The 19,381-nt window shown below is 42.4% G+C and overlaps 1 protein-coding gene across 12 annotated transcripts in view; it reads left to right on the top strand.

Annotated features, from left to right (window-relative positions):
- The window catches only part of MYLK (myosin light chain kinase), a 475,306-nt gene that overhangs the window by 374,995 nt on the left and 80,930 nt on the right, over positions 1 to 19,381 (top strand). For all 12 annotated transcript variants that reach the window (XM_056793546.1, XM_016433505.2, XM_007493805.3 and 9 more), the window contains one exon: positions 16,284 to 16,334. In XM_056793546.1, the coding sequence (XP_056649524.1) occupies positions 16,284 to 16,334 (51 nt within the window). The remainder of the gene's footprint in view (positions 1 to 16,283; positions 16,335 to 19,381) is intronic.

Below are 19,381 nucleotides of genomic sequence, written 5' to 3'. Positions count from 1 at the left end.
ACTGGGCCTTTACTTCCCATCTGGGTGACTCTCAGTCCTGATCTTCTTAAAAGAACTGTGCTTTGAAATCTCCCATTTTCACAAGGCAGCAGAGTATTCCTAACTGCCATGACTTCCATCTATGAGAGATATAAAGGACCAGAGCCAGATTATCCTTGCAGAAGTAGAGGATGCAACTGATTCAGTATTCATTGAAATTTCCATCAGCAAGCACCTACTATGTGCTAGGCTCTGTGCTAAACACTAGGGATGAAAAGAAAGGCATTAACAGTTCCTGCCCTCAAGAAGCTTACAGTCTAACTGGAGAGACAATATACAATATAACTCTGTACCCACAAGGGTTAGTCAGTGGAAACTGGAGATAATCTCTAACTCTTGGGGAGGATGGGAGGACCCATAAAAGACCTCCAGAAGGTGAGATTTGAGCTGAATCATGAAGGAATATATAAAGGAAGACCAAGCAAGGAAGGAGCACATTCCTGGCACAGAGGACAGTCAGAAAGTGTCTTATTGAAGGAACAGCAAGAGGGGATATTCCGGTCATATGGGTAGTAGCTGAGATGGAAAGATAGGAAAGGAGCATGTGGTGAAAAGTTTTAAGAGAGAGGATTTTACTTGATCTTAGATGGAATAGGGAGCCACTGGATTTTCTTGAGTAGGGAAGAGGGCAGACAGTGATGTGGCCAAACCTTCATTTTCAGAGGACCATTCTGGCAGCTGAGTGGAGGGCAAACTAGAGTAGGAAAAGTCTAGTCTAGGCATGAGATGATGAGGGCCTGCACCAGAATCATGATTGCATCCCACGGTAACTCATTTCTTTTCATATATAAGCATTCATTTCCCTAGCAATGACAAGATCCTAAGGCTAGATGCCATTTCTGAGTCAGCCAGAGAATGAGACCATCTGAATTTGAATTCTGGCTCTGGTGCCTAGGTGGACATGGGCAATCTACTCTGCTTTCCTAGGATTCACCTAACCTGTTAACCAGAATTTGTTAAACACCAGAAACTAGACGTTTCTCTATTTTTAAGAAAAGGGAGTAGCAATAGATTATCTCTAATATCCCTTCTGGTTCTGAATCCCACACAGAGGTTGGGCATAAGATTAAATAATATCCTTCTGAAGTTCATTCATTCATTCATTCATTCATTCATTCATTAGGTGGGGAAAATGGTAGAAGGTTTCCTTGTCTCCTCTAGAGGAGTACATTATGAAATGCATGAAAAAATTCTCCAAGGATATATTCATTACCAGCAAGACTTTTACTTAAGACATAGTTGATCAGAAGTTTAGTGGAATCCTTTTGGAGGATGGGAGGGGGGGGGGGTGTCACTACTAGGTAGAGGTGGGAGCTTCAACATGTCTTTTATCCTAATGAAAAACCTAAGGGTTGACTTTGTAAATTTGTACTTCCCATGTTCCTTTCTTCTTTCATTTGCTTTTTTTTTTGAGGCAGAGTTAAGTGACTTGCCCAGGGTCAGACAGCTAGTGAGTGATAAGCCAGGTTTGAACTCAGGAAGATGGATCTTCTGGATTCCAAACCTAGTGCTCTATCCATTGGACTACCTAGCCTACCCCATTCCCTTCTTCCTTGAGAAATGAGAAAATATCTTTTTGGTCTTTTTCCTTAGAGGCAGGAGATGGACAACATGACCTCTTTAGGGCTTATTCTCTTTTTAATCCTTGAGAAAGCCCAGATAGATTCCTTGGTCATTGTGTCCTTTGATTCAGTGTTAATTGTTTGTAGATTTTCACTGTTCCTCAGACCCTTGGTGAAGGGCTAACATGGGTCATATCTAACTGAGGAATTCATCTTCTCCCCCAGCTACTGAAAGAAGATTGTTTGATTTTCTTGTCAGTCTGGGGTTGCTCCTTCCTCACCATCACCCCCTTCACTGACAGCTGTGTGAGTCGTGTCTGCACTGAGTTTGTGCAGAACTCATCCTTCCGCCCATCGCCTGGGCTCTGAGGAATCTGCTCTCAGTAAAGCTTGAAGAGAATATGAGAGAAGGAAGAGAAACAATCCTGCCTTTAAGGAGTTTCCATCTTATGGGGAGAGCAGGCCACGGGCCTTCCCAAAACACAGACCTTACCTAAGCACAGGATGAGACAATCTTATAGCTTTGGAATGAGAAAAGACCTCAGGAACCATCTAGTGCATTTGAAGCTCAGGGACTTTGTGACTAGACTCAGGTCACAAAGGTAGTAAATAGCAGGGGTAGAATTTGAACCTATGATCCCTGCTTCCAAATCTAGAACACTTTCACAAGTATTCATAGGAAATACCTAAATGATGGGAGTGTGATTGAGTAGGAAACATAAATGTGATCAAACTTTCGTGGGATGAGCTCAAGAAAATTTTTGAAAGAGAGTTTTTTATCCAGAGTTTAGGAGAAGACTGGGATATTAACTGGTGGAGGAGGAGGAAAAGCAGAAGGAGGAGGGAATGAATGGATTTTACATCAGGGATGTCAAGAAGACTCACTTGGTTGGAGAAGTGAGAATAATCAGGGTAGAAAGGTGCATGCAAAGCTAACCTGAGAAGTGAAGGCCTTGAATGCTAGACTTAGAAAAGTCTTTGTTGAGAGAGAGGAATCAAGAAACGGGGAGGAAGACAAAAAAAAAGGAGAGAAAAAATGTTTTCTGCTAGTGGTCCAAACCCCTAGATAAGTGATGGCAAACCTATGTCATGGGTGCCAAAGAAGGCATTCAAAGAGCTCTCTGTGGGCGTGTATCACCTTCCCCCCAGTTCATTACTAGAAAGGCAGAGGGACTCAGGTGAAACTGCTCCTCTCCCACTCTCCACGGTGCCTGATGACATCTTTTCACATCCCTCTGCCTCTGTTCAACAGCCAATAGGAGCTCTTCCTCCCTCCCCTGTGGTAAGCAGGGGGGCAGGGTGCACCTGGCACTTGGTGGTGAGAAAGGGCATGCACTTGGTCTAGGGAGTGTGGTGGTTGGGGCACAGCACTCCATCTCTAAAAGGGTTGTCATCACTGCCCTAGATACTAAGGAGAGTTGTTGTTGTTTATCCATCATTTCAGAGGACCATTGATATCATGGGGCAATGCATTGACTCCCACATGAATTAGATTGAAGTGAGGCAGAGTTGAACAAAGTCATCAGCCTCACTCTTTTTTTAAACTCTTACCTTCCATCTCAGAATTAATACTGTGTATTAGTTTCAAGACAGAAGAGCAGTAAGGACTAGGCAATGTTAAGTGACTTGCCTAGGTCATACATGCAGCTAGGAAGTGTCTGAGGCCAGATTTGAACCCACAACATTCTGTCTCTGGGCCCGGCTTTCAGTCCACTGAGCCACCCAGCTGCCCTGCCTTCCAGAGTCATTGAAGTCCAGTGGCAAGGATCCACACAGCTAATCTAATTATTTGCACTATTACAGAGTAGTGGTTCATAACTGAAAACTGTAATGAGCTTTAGGATACCTTTTTCTGCTCAGCAGATTGCCATAAGTAATGGCAAAAGGCCATTCAAAATCCTTGAGCTCACACTGACTGACCACAGGTAGAAAACATTCAGAAGTATGCCCAGCGTCAGAGAAAAATGCCATTGAGGTTTGATTATTCCCTTTAGACTATCATGTCAGCATTTATTAAGTTATGTGCCAAAGTCTGTGCTAACTTTTCCTATTGTCATTCAGTCATTTTCAGTTCTGTCTGACTCTTTACAACCCAATTTGGGGTTTTCTTGGCAAAGATACTGGAGTGGTTCGCCATTTCCTTCTCCAGCCCATTTGATAGATGAGGAAACTGAGGCAAATAGTATTAAGTGACTTGCCTAGGGTCATACAGCTAGTGAGTGTCTGAGGCCGTATTTGAACTCTCAAGAAAATGAGTCTTCCTGATTCCAGACCCAGCATTCTATCCACTGTGCCACTTTCTGTCCTCTATGCCAGCTACTAGAGTTCAAACGTAAGTCTCTGCCCTCTAGGAGCTTACATGCCAATAGGAAGTCAATGTCCCTGTATACAAAAAGAGTTCAAACGTAAGTCTCTGCCCTCTAGGAGCTTACATGCCAATAGGAAGTCAATGTCCCTGTATACAAAAAGAGTTCAAACGTAAGTCTCTGCCCTCTAGGAGCTTACATGCCAATAGGAAGTCAATGTCCCTGTATACAGATCAGTGCAAGGGAACCTGGGGAAGAAAGGCATCTGAAAGACTAGAAAAGTCTTCATTCTGCAGGTGGGTTGTCCATTAGGATTGTTTCTATGTATGCAGCTGCGAGGTTCCTGTCTCTGCAGCCAGCCTTGTCCTGAGAGAAGCAAGGAAGTGCTTCTCTAGCATGAAATTTGGCCCTGTTTGAGTGGGGGGGATCCCCATGTGTGTCCAGCATTAGAAAATAAAGGATGGATGGATTCAAATCCAGGAGAGAGAGGATACACCCCTCCCTGAGACCTGCCGAAGGTTGTTTCCTACGCCTTGAATCTTGATCTGGTGACAGAATTTGAGAAGTCATCAAGTCCAACTCCCTCATCTTTTCAGATGAGGAAGTGAACTGAATTAGCCAAAGTCACAGAGGCAGTAAACTGAGGACAGGAATTGAACCCAGACCCTTTGATTTCACAGACAGGATTCTTGCATTTTATTCCAGATATAACTTATATAGATTAAACACCTGAGTGGGCTACAAAGATCTAGAGCCTGGAGCATCTAGGAAGTACTGTGGATAGACTATTAGGCCTGGGGCTGGAAGGACTTGAGTTCAAATCTGACTTCAGATATTTCCTAGCTGTGTGACCCTGGACAAGTCATGTAATCCCAGTTACCCAGCTCTTACCACTCTAATGCTTCAGAACCAATATGTGGTATTGATTCTAAGACAGAAGGTGAGGGTTAAAAAATCTTTTAAAGATCTAGAGGTAGAGGACCCTCAGAGATTATTAGTGGAACCTCCTCACTTTGTAGATGAGGAAACAGAAGCCACTAAACTCAAGAATCAAAGATGGGGTTTGAACCAAGGTTATTTGACTCCACTGTGTCACACCAAACAGCCCGGATGGGCTTCTTCTGGCCAGGATCCTGCTCCTCATCTTCTCCCACTGCCCTGGTTAGGAGGTGGTGTGAGAGATGGATATCTGGCTTTTCCGGTTGTTGTCTTCTCCCTCTCTCTGCTCCCCTCTCCTTGCCTCCAACTTGACAGATGTCTAGGTTTCCTGAGCGAGGGGGAGAGAGAGAGAGAGAGGGAAGGTAGGCTGAGCTAGGGAGGGTGAAAGGAACAGCAGACTGAGCTAGGAAGAAAGAGGAATGGCAGCCTGGCATATTTCCCTGATCTTGAGACCTGCTGTGGGTGTTTATGGAATGCTTCATAGCAAGAATTTAATGCCATCACTTAACAGAACATGTCAGCCACTCTTCCTAATCCAGGCAGAGCTTTCCTTTCAGAGGGAACAGAATGTCCTTCTCTCACCTTTGGGAAACAGAGACTCCTGACTTGGTTGTTTCTGTTGAGGATAAGGTCCTACCACCATCCTTCCAGTTACTAAAGCCCCAGCGTCAAGGTTATCATTAACATCACTTTCACCATCATCTTCCATCTAACTAATCACCAAGTCCTATTGTTGACTTGACCTTCAAAATGGATATTAAATGCAAACAGTCATTTCTACTCCCTAGTTCAGGCTTTTATTACTACGTCTCTTGGGGACTATTTCAATAGTCTCCCAAGTGATCTTCCTACATTGAATTTCTCTCCCCTCTATTGAAATCTCATGTGCTGCTACCAAATTAATCTTCCTCATACACAGTTCTGATCATGTTCCACCCAGTTCTCCAACTCAGAAACCTTCCCTGGCCAAACCTCATTGTCTAATGACCAAACTCATTAGCCTAGCAGTCAAGCCCCTGCATAGGCTAAACCGACATAATTTTCCAATCTCATCTCCCAATAGCCTCTTTCAAGTGTATTATAATTTTAGGTCCATAGAAACCTAGATTTAGAGCTGGACAAGACTATGGATGTCACTGAATCCAATCCACTCATTTTACAGACAAAAAATTACAGCCCCCCCCCAAAGTGTTTACTTACAAGCTAGTAAGTGCCTGAGGTGATATTTGAACCCAGGTCTGTCAGATTCCAAATCCAATCTGGAGCATTCCCTGACCATCCCCTCACACCGCCTGTTTCATGTTTATTATGACTAGGGTTTCCTCTGACTCCTTGACCACCCACAGAAATCTTAAGCATTCTTTGAAGCCAAATCAAATGCCACCTCCTCTCTCTTACAGCTCCTTCATCATCCAAAATGGGCCTGAATTCTTTGTACCTTTCTTTGCTTTAGCCCATGCTCCCTTGTATTATCTGTATTTGTATCTATCCTTTGTCCTTACTAGATTATATTTTACTGTATTATCATGTCTCTGTCTACCGTAACACCTAGCGCCGTGTGTTGTACATCATAGATGCTTACTAAATTTTTAGATGGTTGGTTGGGTAGAGGGATGAATGAACAAACATTGAAGGAGGTGCAGGGAACCAGAGATGACGGTGTCTCTGAATTCATGGCCATGGTGAAGCTGAGGAAATAAACCCTCCACCTAAATGCCAGTGATACTGAGAGCTTGTTTTAGGGCAGTGCCTAAGTGTGAAGCTGTGGAAAGAGCATTAGACTAGAAACCAGGACACAGATGAGCTCGTTCATTAGCTTTGGGACCCTTGTTAAGTCTCTTAGCATTTCTGGGATTCACTTCCTTCACCTGTAATGGAGAAGAGGCCTGGCAAAGGTCCAGGTTCCCTTCCAGCTCTTGTGTTTGGGGATTCTCTGAAACTCTGTCAGAGTATCAAACAAAAGAGATTTTTCAGGTCTCCTCCATCGTCCTTGAAATGTCATAAGAGGAAAGATGGTATGTCTACCATATCTTTTCTTCACAACCACCACAAGGGGTAAGCAATGCAAATATGGTGAGCTTCCTAGTTAACATACAGGGAGAATGAGGCACAGAAATATTATTTGCTCAAGATAGTAAGTGGCAAAAAAAAAAAGGATAGTAAGCAACAGGGCTGGACTCAAGTCTCTTGAATGTAAGTAAGTCCAATATTCTTGCAATAATACCAAGTTTACATTTGACGAAATGTAAGCTCCTTGAGGGCCAGGACTGTTTCTTTTCTACTTTATATTCCCAACCCCTAGCACCTAGGAGGTACTTACTAGCTGGCTGATTGCTGCTTCTACAAAGATGCCCCAGAAGGACTTGATGACCTAGAATAGTGGTCTCCAAATATACCTCAATCAGTAAAAATCCCTGCACCAATATGCATTTATTTACTTATTTATGAACTATATAATATGTGATCTTGTTCTAATAATTATGTGCATGGTAAAACTTACTCAAAATAGAAATTAAAACGAACGAGGTAAAGATGAAATAATATTTAATCCTTGGATCAATAGGCAGTCACAAAATTTGTTGAATAAGAAAATGACCTGTTAAGCCCTGAACTTGAGGGGAAAAATCACTTTGGCAGCTTCCTGGAGAATGAATTAGAGTGGGGATACAACTGAATCAGGGAGACTGCTCAGAAAGCTATTAGATTATTATAGGAGAAAGACAATCAGAGCCTGGCTAGAGCAGAGATGAGAGAGATTGTTGACATAGAAGTGACAGAATTTGGCAACTGATTGGCCATCTGGATGCCTAGAATAATGGCGGTGGCCTCAACAAGAATAGAGATGTTCAAAAGAAGAGTAGGTTTTCAGGGAGGGAGAACAATGTAATTCATTGTCAATTCCACTCAAAATAAAAAGGTTCTAATTCACTCATCACTGACTTGGAGACCCTGATCCAACAGAGACCATTCTCTTTCTGATGGTCAATGACTATAGCCCCAAGATGATCTGGAGGACAGGTTTTGGTATACCACTTGGAAAGGGGTGGAATTTTTTTTAAACCTTTGCCTTCCATCTTAGAATTAATACCATGTAAGGGCTAGACAATGGGGGTTAAGTGACTTGCCCAGAGTCACACACACTTCCAATCTCTAGTCCTTTGTCTTAATCCACTGAGCCACCCAGCTACCTCTTTATTATCTTTAAGGGGGGGAGGAATGTTTCTCTGAACTCTTTCTTTTGAAATTGGAAAAAAAAAACCCAAAAGATCTAGATAACTTAATTTAAAAGCAAAATAGACAACAAAAACCCAGATCAGCAGGATCCCCAAACTAGAGGGACCTAGACAACTGCTATGAACACCCAATGCCCTGAACCATGAAGCTGCAGCTCCCATGAAATGGGCACTCAGACTGCACTTGCCAAACCCTACCTAGGCCTGGCTTCTTCCCTTCCTGAGTCTTTGGCAGAGAGCAATGCTACTTTTCTTAGGGTTGGGGAAGATTGCCGTCTATTTTTAGCCAAATACCTTAAAAGGGAAATGTCCCCCAGACAAGCAGAAGCATTTCAAGCTCCTTCTACTCCCAGCTCTAACACGAGCTTCTCAAAGGCTGCCTCCCCTCTCCGTTTTCCCAGATGCCATTTGGGGGCCTTCCAGCTCAGGCACCCTCCCTATTGTTTACCCCAACCTTATCTCTCTCCCAGATAAATCTGCTGATTTATGCGTGCTGGAGCTGGGGATGGAGGGGAGAGACCCAGCTGTCCTTGCTCCTTCATGTTGAGCCAGCACCAGACCTCTACAGAAGGCAGGCCCTCCCTTCCTTCACCAAACAGAGCATCCCTTCCTTCCCAAGCTAAACAAAAGTGTCGGCTGGCCTTGGGCTCCAGGATAGAGGGCAGGAGAGGTAAGGGAAAGGCAGAGAGAGAGAGGAAGAGGTTCAGGGGGGTTTGGAGCTGGGCACTTCTCCAGATCTGATACAGATATGTTTGGATTGGAAAAGGAGGTTGGATGAGGTGACCTCTCGGAGCCCTCCCCACTCATGTGGATGGGATTCTCTTTGAACTTAGACTTCATTTCTCAAGGCTTCATTTTCCAATTCAGTTTAATTCATCCAGCATTTAGTAAATGCTTCGTATCTAGGACTAGGCATTGTGCTAAACAGAAAGATAAAGGAGTTGTAGTCAGGACTGCCAAGGAGTTCATATCTCACTGGGGAAGATAAGACACAGGATCACAGATTGAGACCTAGAACAGGCCATCTTGTAGAGCCCCAATGTTAGACAGATGAAGAACTGAGATTCCCAAAGATTAAATGGCTTGCCCAAGGGCCCAGAGCAAGGATTCAAATCCAGTTTCTTGACTCCAAAGATGTGTTCTTTCCATTGTTCTGTCTGTCTTTTTTTTTTTCAAACCTTACCTTTCACCTTAGAATCAATACTATGTATTGGTTCCAAGGCAGAAGAGAGCAGTAAGGACTAGGCAATGGGGGTCAAGTGACTTGCCCAGGGTCACCCAGCTAGGAAGTGTCTGAGGCCAAATTTGAACCCAGGACCTCCCATCTCTGGGCCTGGCTCTCAATCCACTGAGCCACCCAGCTGCCCCCTCTTTCTTTTTTTTAAACTAAATTTTATTTTGTTTTTTCCTTCAACTACATGTAAAAGCCATTTCCAACATTTTCCAAAGAATATTGAGTATTGAATTCTGAATACCACCCAGCTGCCCCCCTAGTCCTATAACTTTTGGCTATTATTATCTTTATCATCAGAATAGTATTAGTATTTCAAAATTCGTACTGGGAGTCAGGAAAACCCAAGTTCAAGTATGACATCAGACATTTACTCAGTTGATTAAGAAGAGCAAGGACTAGAGATGAAAGATACTGGGTTCAAATCTGGCCTCAGAAGCTTCCTAGCTGTGTGACCCTGGGCAAGTCACTTTATTTACCTTAGTTTTAAGGAAAATAAGTTTAAAAAATTAAGCTCATCTGAAAAATGGGCATAATGATAACTTTACTTTCCAAGGTTGTTGTGAGGATAAAAAGAAGACAATGCTTGTAAAAGTGCTTTTCAAACCTTTAAAGAACTAGCTAAACACTGGTTATTATTATGACAACCTGAAGATGAAGGCATCCTGGGGAACACCTATTCTAGTGGAAGGAGAGAGACTGTCTACAAAGCCAAAATATCTATAAATTGTTACTGTTCAAATATTTTTCATTAGGGTCCACATCTTCATGACTTCATTTGGGGTTTTCTTGGCAAAGATCCTGCAGTGGTTTGCCATTTCCTTCTTTACCTCATTTGACAGATGAGGAAACTGAGGCAAACCAGGTGAAATGACTTGCCCAGGGTCACCCAGCTAATAGGTGTCTGACAGCAGATTTGAACATAGGAAGAGAAGTCTCTCTGACTCCAGGCCCTGTACTGCCTCCACTGCAGTAATACAGTATTACTAAGAGCCCATTTGATGGAGGCAGACTTTTAGCGACTCTCCTGGCAGATTGGAGAATGTCTGGCTTTAAGACAAGGAGTGTGCTAGAGGCTTCCCTGCTGCTTCTCATACTCCTTGATTTTTTTCTTTTTTTGCACCAGATTTGTGATTTAATTGTTTTAGGGGGAGTCAGCAATTTCCCTCTACTCAGTCATAGAGCATTGCCTAGGGCACTTAAAAGTTTAGTGACTTACCCAGAGTCACATGGTTAGTACATGAGACAGTATGGCAGAGTAAAGAGAACACTGGACTAGGAGTGAGCACTTACCTTTTGTGTGACCCTGGGCAAGTCATTGAATCTCTGCCTCAGTTTCCTTATTTATAAAATGAGGGGCCTGGACCCAATAACCTCCAAGATCCCTTTTAGCTCTAAAGCTGTCATTGTATGCGCATGAGCCTAGGTTTGAACCAGGTCTTCCAGGTTCCAAGACCAGGACTGTTCCCCCTTTACCCTCACTTCGCTTTGCTGTAAGGATAATTTTAGGGTTGTGACAATCTAAATTAATTTGGTCACCAGGGAATATCCCAAATAAAATATCCAAGTCAATTTGGAAATTTTTGGTGGTTTAATTAATATGGAGGGAAAGAATTAAGGAGAAGAGAGAGGGAAAGGGTATAGGATTTATCCCGCCTGGCCTGTGCCAAGGGGAGTTCAAAAACCTCTTTCACGAGGTCTTTGAAGAAGATTACAGGCTTTCCTAAGAGGATAGTGTTTGGAAGGTAAAGGAGAAAAGAATCAGCCTAAACTCCAAGAGAGCTCAGTAAAGATGTCTTACCTGAACTAGGCTATTAAGCTTCTCCCAGTATTATATCAAGGAAACTCACCGTCAAACCCAGACAATAGCTTTCGCCACATCAAGATGCCAAGACACTCGGCATGCTGCTGCCAGAGCCACCTCTCTGCAAAAAGAGGCTGGAGAGAGGAAGAGATGCGAAATATATAGACCATTTTTACATCACTTTCCTGGGTCTCACATGTACCAATGGCAGCTTAAGCTTGACTTAGGACAGCCCAGGGGTCTGTCAGTTGTTTCTGATTTGTCATTTGCTAGCACATGTCTGTCATAGGCCATCCTTCTCAATATTTAATCCTTAGTAGGGGTGTAGACATTCCTGTTTTGCTAGACTAAGCAGGGTGGAGTAAATCTAAAGCTCACATTGCTCACTTCTCCATCCAGGCCATGATGGCCAGTGATGGATCCATGTGCCATGCTATTTCTTATTGATCATTTGTTTTTCCTTCAAGATTGTTTCAAGCCAGGCTTGGCTGGTGCAGTGAGGTTGGGATTGCTGGAGAGGAGTCACTGGCAGGAGTAAATGTGGTCATAATGAGAGAAAAGGAGGGGAGAAAAAATTCACAGGGAGGATGCTGGTTTACACTTCAGGAAGTCCAAGTGAACCCTTAGAGATTGGGAAACATCAGGCTGCCAGCTTGTCTGTATCAGATGAGGACAGGGTTGGAAAAAGTGAGCTCCAAGTACAGGAGAGGGGAGAGTTAAACCAAGTGAAAAGTTTAAGTTTTGGGAGTGTTGGATATGGAGGAACCAGCAGTAAGTACCAGGACCCGGTGACTGTAGAAATAGCAACTGCGATTTGAACTTGGGAGTTGTTTGGTATATACAGTCAATGGCACCATACTGTCATGGTTGGCCAGTTAGGTGGCACAGGGGATAGAGTGCCAGACCCACAGTCAGGAAGACTGATTTTCCTAGGTTCAAATCTGGCCACAGACACTTCCCTAGCTCTGTGACTGTGGGCAAATTGTGCCACTCTGTTTGCCTCAGTTTCCTCACCTATCAAATGAACTGGAGAAGGAAATGGCAAACTACTCCAGTACCTCTGACAAGAAAACCCCAAATGGAGTCAAGAAAATCCGACAAGACTGAAATGACTGAACAACAATTGAAAAAGAACAGACCAATCGTAAAGAACAGATGGGAAGGAGTACATGATACTGAATATTGAATTTAAACGAATCTGGAAGAAAGTCCCTGAAGTTGTAGAAAGTGGGAATCACTTGGGACTCTGTGAATCTGACTGGTTTTAACTTGTAGAATTTCTATCTTGAGAGTCTCTCAGTCATTCAGCTAGCACTGAAGTACTTACAGTATGCCAGGCATTGGGCTAGTTTAGTAGACAGAAAGCCTTCCTTGAAGCCAAGAAGTTGTCTGTTCAAATCCTGTTTCTGACACATCCTGACTGTGTCTCATGTCCCAAGTAAGTGTCTAAGACTATAATTTTTTAACCCTAATTTTCTGTCTTAGAATTAATACTAAGCAAGCAGTAAGGGCTAGACTACTGGGGTTAAGAGACTTGCCTAAGTTCACACAACTAGGAATTATCTGAGGCCAGATTTGAATCCAAGTCCTCTTGATTCCAGCCCTGCCCTTCTATGCACAGAACCACCTAGCTGCCCCTCCAAGACCATAATCTGCAGAACAGGTGCCCATCTGTATTCATGGATAGTGTTCTCTTTCATAGGTATTGTCCTGGACCTTTGCACTGCTGCCAATAGAGAAGTCCACTACATTCGACTTCCTGGATATTTTTGATGAAATATCTCACATACTTTAACCTCAACACATTCAAATCCCAAACCCATCATCTTTTCCCCTCAAACCAGCCTCCCTTCTCAAATTTGAATCAGTGATAGTACCCTTTTCCCAGTCACACGAGAAGGAACCCTGTTATCCTGGACTTCCCTTTACCTATTCCCTATATCCAATCCATCACCACCTTTCTTCCTAATGTCTGCCATATTTGTTTCCTCCTTTCCATTATAATTGTGACCCCATTCCTCATCACATGACATCAAAATCACCCTCGTCTTCTCTTACACTTGACCTCTGCCTCCATTCTCTCCCCAGATCCTCCAGTAGTTCTTCCCATATACAACTGCCAACTAAGCTTCCTTAAACACATCACTTTTATCATATCACTCACTACAGAGAAATGTTTAATGGCTCCCAGCTGTCCACAGGATAAAGTACAAATTCTTTGGTACTTTGTAAATCTAAAAGCACTACATGAGAGAATGTGATCATTATTGTTGTTAACCCGGCTTTTAAGATTTTTCCACAATCTTACTACTTTCTCTTTCTATCCAAATTCACTTTCTACAACTCTTCAATACAAAGAATTTCTGCTTATTCCTGACACCAGGCCTTTTCTTGAGATATTTTCCCCAACTACAGCATCCTTCATATTTCTGTACCTATCCAAATCCCGCCCATTCTGTAAGATTCAGCCCAAGGTTTACTTCTTACCAAAAACAACCCTCAAATATTCTGATCCCCATGGACCCCTCTCTTCTCTCTGTCTACTGCCAGCTGGGTGGCAAAATGGATAGAGTGCCGGACTTGGAATCAGAAAGTTCAGTCATTCTTCAGTCTTGTCTGACTCTTCAAGACCCATTTGGGTTTTTCTTAGCCAAGATGCTGGAGTGGTTTGCCATTTCCTTCCCCAGCTCATTGTGCAGATGAGGAAACTGAGACCAAGAGGCTTAAGTGATTTGCTCCCGAGTCACCTAGCTAGAAGTGTCTGAGGCCTGATTCTAACTAAGGAAGATTCCAAGCCCAGTGCTCTGTCCACTGCACTACCTAGCTGCCCTCGAAATCTGGAAAACCTGCCTCGGACACTATCTGTAGGATTCTGGTCAAAATACTTAAATTCAAGTTTCCTATCTATAAAGTCTAGATAATAACAGAGGATTTTTGTTTTTGGAGATAAAATAAGATAATATATGTAAAGTGCTTTGTAAACCTTAATAAGCTTTATATAAACTATTATTTTTTATACTTATAGCATAGTTATATAATCATTTTATTTTTGCTGTGTGTTGTTCCTGAATGAATTTAAACATGAGTCTTACATCCCTCTAGGCAATATTCTCAATGTTCTGGTCTAGAGATGGCCCCACAATAGTCCCAATGCCACCCAAACCACACTAAGATGTAATTAGGAAATGTTAACAAACAAATAAAAAGACAATGAAAGAAAGACAATATTAAGATTTTAAACTAAGTCAATATCCAGGCTACAGAGATTCTTATAGATGGTTCAGTGGTCCCCATTTCTATTTGAGTTTGGCAGCACCATTCTAATTACCTCTCTAAGGTCATAAGTTGCAGAGAAGGAGCCAATTTCCTTATCCGGAAGTTCCTTATATTAATGAAATCTCAAGTGTCCCTATCCCCTTATATCCCTCAATGCCTAATGGTTAACTAGCATGGTGGGACATGAGGTGAGACTTAAAGGGAGCCACAGGAATTAGGAGTAAATGAGGAGGGAAAGCATTCCGGGAATCAGGTACCATCAGTGAAAATGATTGAGTTGGGAGATGGAGTGTTGTGTTCAAGGAATAGCAAGGAGGCTAATGCCACTGGATTGCAGATTATATGGAGGGAACTAAGGTGAAAGAAGACCAGGAAGATTGGAATGGGCCGAGTTGTAAAGGGCTTTCAATTCCAAATAAAGGATTTCATATGTTATCCTAAAGGTCCTAGGGATCTGGTGCTTATTGGCTGAGAGGGAACTCAGGTCTGTGGCTTTAAGAAAATCAATTTGACAACAGAGTGGAGGATGGATTCGAGTGGGAAGAGACTTGTGGCAGGGATACCAACCTGCAGGCTATTGCTAGAGTCCAGGAATGAGTTGATGAGGGCTTGCACCAGATTGGTGGTAGTGTCAGAAGAGAAGGAGCATAGACAACATATCTAACAAAAGTAGAAATAACAGGAGTTGGCAACTGATTGAACATGGGAAAGTGAGAGAGTATCAGGTGTCAAGTTATGATGATAGTAGGTGCTCGGTAATGAAATAGGTCTATGGTTAGTCGGTTGATTGGTTGGCTGATGGATTGGTTGATTGAGATAAATTGTGACAGAAAGAGTCTAGCCTGGAATTGGATATTTGGAAGGAAGAAAGGGAGGGAGGGAGGGAGGGAGGAGGGAGAGGGGAAGAAAGAAAGGAAGAATGGAAGGAAGAAAGGAAGGAAAGGTACTGGAGGAAAGAAGGAAAGAAAAAAGGAAGGGAGGGAGAAAAGAATGAAGGATTTATTAAATGCCAACTATATCCCAAACACCGTGGTAAATGTTAATATTTGTATGGCGATTTATACATTCATAACTGTTTCATGAGATCAAAGATTTACCATTGAGAGGCAACATTGGAGGTCATCTTGTCCACTTCTTTCATTTTATAGTTTAGGAATTAAGGATCAGAAATGGTAAATGACTTGTTCAAAGCCATAGAGATAGTAAATGCTACAGTGATCATTAAAACTCACATCCTTCAATTTCAAATCCAATTTGCTTGCCATTGTTTTATATTTCCTTCCTAAAATGAGACTTCTGAGGCTCCTGGGCAATATTAGGTTTCAAATCTAAAGCTTCCTGTTTACTAGATAAGTACTTCTTTCACATCCCTGTCCTGTTATTGGTTTATGGAGGGTGGGGAAGCCATCCCTTTCTTTCAACTCCTCAGGTAGAGGACTCTGAACTGAAAGTAAGGGTGCCAGGCTAGGATAAACACTAGGATCCTTGGGCCTATGTAAAAGACAAACTGAATATTCTAACATTATTTTCGTTTTCTAGTCCTTTGAGAGGTTAGGAGAGGAAGGAAAGATGGTTGGTAAGCTTACAATTGTGTCTTTAAATAGGGGACAGATAGCTCTTATTAAAGTGATCAGTGTACCTTCTTCATTCCAAAAATTCAGGCCCCAGAGACCATAGCCTCTGTTCCCTGAGTTCTGCTAATTGATATGGAAGTTGTGCCATCTGGGTCAAGAAGAGGAGGCTATTTTTTTCTGAAGCTGGACTCCAAGGAATGAACTGAAGGGGACCAGGGGAGAGAAGATGCAATGGGAGTTCATGTTTCTTCCCAAGATGTACCAATTTTCTTGAGACACCAAGAAATGCCATAAGTAATTGCACTTGTCTGTATTTCAGGTGATGCAACAGTGAAAAAGAAACCTGCCCCCAAGACACCCCCGAAAGCAGGTAATTAATTGGTGGTAGCATCCTGTGACACAATGTCACCTACCTGTTGGTGGAAACCAGTATTTTCCTTGACCTGTTGCTACCCTTGTCCCTAGAGCTCAATGGTTCAGCATAAACCTGATGTTATCTCTCACATTCCCTTAATCCAGACTGCTGGTCATGTTAGCTTGCTCATTCTTTGGTCTCAGCCTCAGCCTCTTCTCTTTTTAATACTCTCATTTTTCTCATTCACCCTCAGCTCCTGTAACAAAAACGAGGTGCCAGACCTTGTGGTCTCCACCTCCACATTTCTCCTTTCTGTGCCCTTATTCCTACTCACATAGCAGGTCCTTTATTACTTCTCCCCATGGCTATTACAGTGGCTTCCCGAGAGTTTGAGGGCAGAGGATAAAGCACCCAGCCTGGAATCAGGAAGACTCTTCTCCCCTGAGTTCAAATCTGGCCTCAGACACTATACTAGTTGTATAACCCTGGGCAAATTATTTACCCCTGTTTGCCTCAGTTTCTTCATCTATAAAATGAGCTGGAGAAGAAATTAGTAAACCACTTCAGTATCTTTTAAAAAGAAAACCCCAAATGCAATCATGAAGAGTTGGACACGATTGAAAAATGACTGAACAACAACCTGATAGTTTACTGCCCTAAGTCTTCCCCCTACTCTCCATTCCATCCCCCTACTTACTACCTTCCAAAGTGATCTTTCCATAGTGCAGGTATGACCATGCCACTCCCCTACCCACCAAACTCCAATGGCTCCCTGTTCCCTTAGGATCAAATAAAAGTTCCTCTATTGGGCATTTAAGACCCCCTACAACTTGATCCCAACCTACCTTTCCTGTCTTGTCAGATATTGATCCCCTTTCCTTACTCTACAGTCCAACTACACTGATCACACTCAATCTCCCTTCACACTGGCTCATTCCCATACCTGGAATGCACTCCCTCCCCACCTTTGCTTTTTAGAATCCTTAGTTTCCTTCAACACTTAAATGCCGCTTTCTACCACGAAGCTTTTTTTTTAATTTTCCCAACTCTTAGTACTTCTTCTCCCCAAATTACCTTGCATTTATTTGTGTATATATTAATCATACTTATGTATATATGTGTTGTCTCCTCCAATAGAATATAAACTCCTCAAGGGCAGGGTTTGTCACTTACATCCTTATATCTTCACAGCTTAGTACGGTGTCTAGCACATATTAGCTACTTCACAAATTCTTGAGGATTAATTAGTTCATTCATTTTATGAGCATATACTTTGCCCAGAATACTGTACAGTTTTGCCCTTCCCTTTCTCCAAAGCCTTACTTTAATTTAGCTGCATGAAGAAGGACATACCTTTTAGTAATAAAATAAAAAGGTTATTCTATAGCCTTCATCATATCTTATCTAGATTCTTGTGTTCAGTTCTGGGAACCAATGTTTAAGAACATTGATAATCTGAAGGGTGCCTAGGGGAGCAAAACCAGGAAGGTAAAAGCCTTTAGTCTTCCTATTAGGATAGGTTGAGGGAATGAGGAGTGTTTAGCCTGAAAAAGAGAAGACTGGGGGGAACCATGGTGGCCGTCTTCAAGAATTTGAATGGCTAGAATTCGAAAGAGGGATTAGACTTGTCCTATTTAACCCCAAAGGGCAGAAACTAGGGGCTGTGGATGGAAGCTGCAAGGAGACACATTTAGGTAGGATTTCAGAAAAAAATTCCTTCCTTTTGAGGTTCTCCAAAAGTAGAATGGGCTGCCATTGGTGATGGAGTCTTCTTCCTTTGGGGTCTTCAAGCAGAGGTTAGATGACTACTTTTTGGTCATGTTTTAATAAGAATTCCTTTCATATAAGGGTTGCTAGATGGCTACTGAAAGCCCTTTCAACTCTCAAATTCTGAAGTTTTCTGAGAAAGCTTTCCCTTATTAACCTCACCTGGTCCAGCTATCACCATACTCTACTTTCTCTGAAGTTTTGTTATTTTCATTCAGTCATTTCATTATTGTTTGACTTTTAGTCATTCCATTTTGGGTTTTATTGGCAAAGATATTGGAGTGAGTTGCCATTCCCTTTCCAGCTCATTTTACATATGAGGAAACTGAGGAAAATCAGGTTAAGTGACTTACCATGGGTCACGCAGCTATTAAGAACCTGAAGCCAGATTTGAACTCAGGAAGATGAGGCACTTTATCCACTGTGCCACCTCGCTGCTCTGCTCCTCTGAAGTATTCAGGTGCAATTCATAGTATATTCATTTTGCAAGACCTCTCTTATCCTTTTCATATGGATCAGATTTGTCTCTCTATTATGACTGGAGGTTCCCTGAAAGCAGAGCCCATATTCTCAGGAAACAAGAAACAGGCACACGGATTTTCTCCATGTCATTCCCTCCCTTTGACCTTATCTGTATAGGATCTCAGTGTCTCACTAGAATATGCCTCCTAGATGGTAGAGACAGTTTCATTTTTGCCTCTGACTAGGATTGTTTCTGGCACATTTTCCTTTTGGTCAGGCAGGATCTGTGATTCCACTGGTTAAAAAAAGATGCCTTTCATAGAAATTTTTTACATTGATGAAGACCAGAAACGTTTCCTCAATTTAAAATTTTAGAGACTATAAGTTGGGGTACTGAGAGTTTAAAGTAGTATATATTAGAGGCAGGGAACTCCATCCACTTCAGCAGGATTCCTCTTACCTTGCACGTGAGTGCTCAAGGGGCAGAGCTAGTTGCTTTATTAAATGCTTTGCAAATCGGTAAAGATAAACGGGTCAATATTTACACAGATTCCCAGTATGCATTTTCAGTAATTCATGCCACTGCAGAAATTTGGAAACATAGAGGATTTTTGACAAGTGCAGGTAAAGAGATCGCATATGCCAAACTAATAATGCAACCTCTTGAGGCTGTGCAACTTCCCAAGGAAGTGGCAATAATCCATTGTAGATCACACACAGGGGCTAATGATCATGTGTCCTTAGGAAACCATAGAGCTGACATTACAGCAAAATTTGGAGCTAGAGAAGGACCTTTTCATGTATTGAATTTCTCAATAGTTGAACAGGACAAT

The sequence above is a fragment of the Monodelphis domestica genome, chromosome 4, assembly GCF_027887165.1.
Source record: "Monodelphis domestica isolate mMonDom1 chromosome 4, mMonDom1.pri, whole genome shotgun sequence".
Lineage (NCBI taxonomy): Eukaryota > Metazoa > Chordata > Mammalia > Didelphimorphia > Didelphidae > Monodelphis > Monodelphis domestica.
Note: the sequence above shows the minus strand (reverse complement) of the source record. Positions and strands in the feature narration are given on the sequence as shown.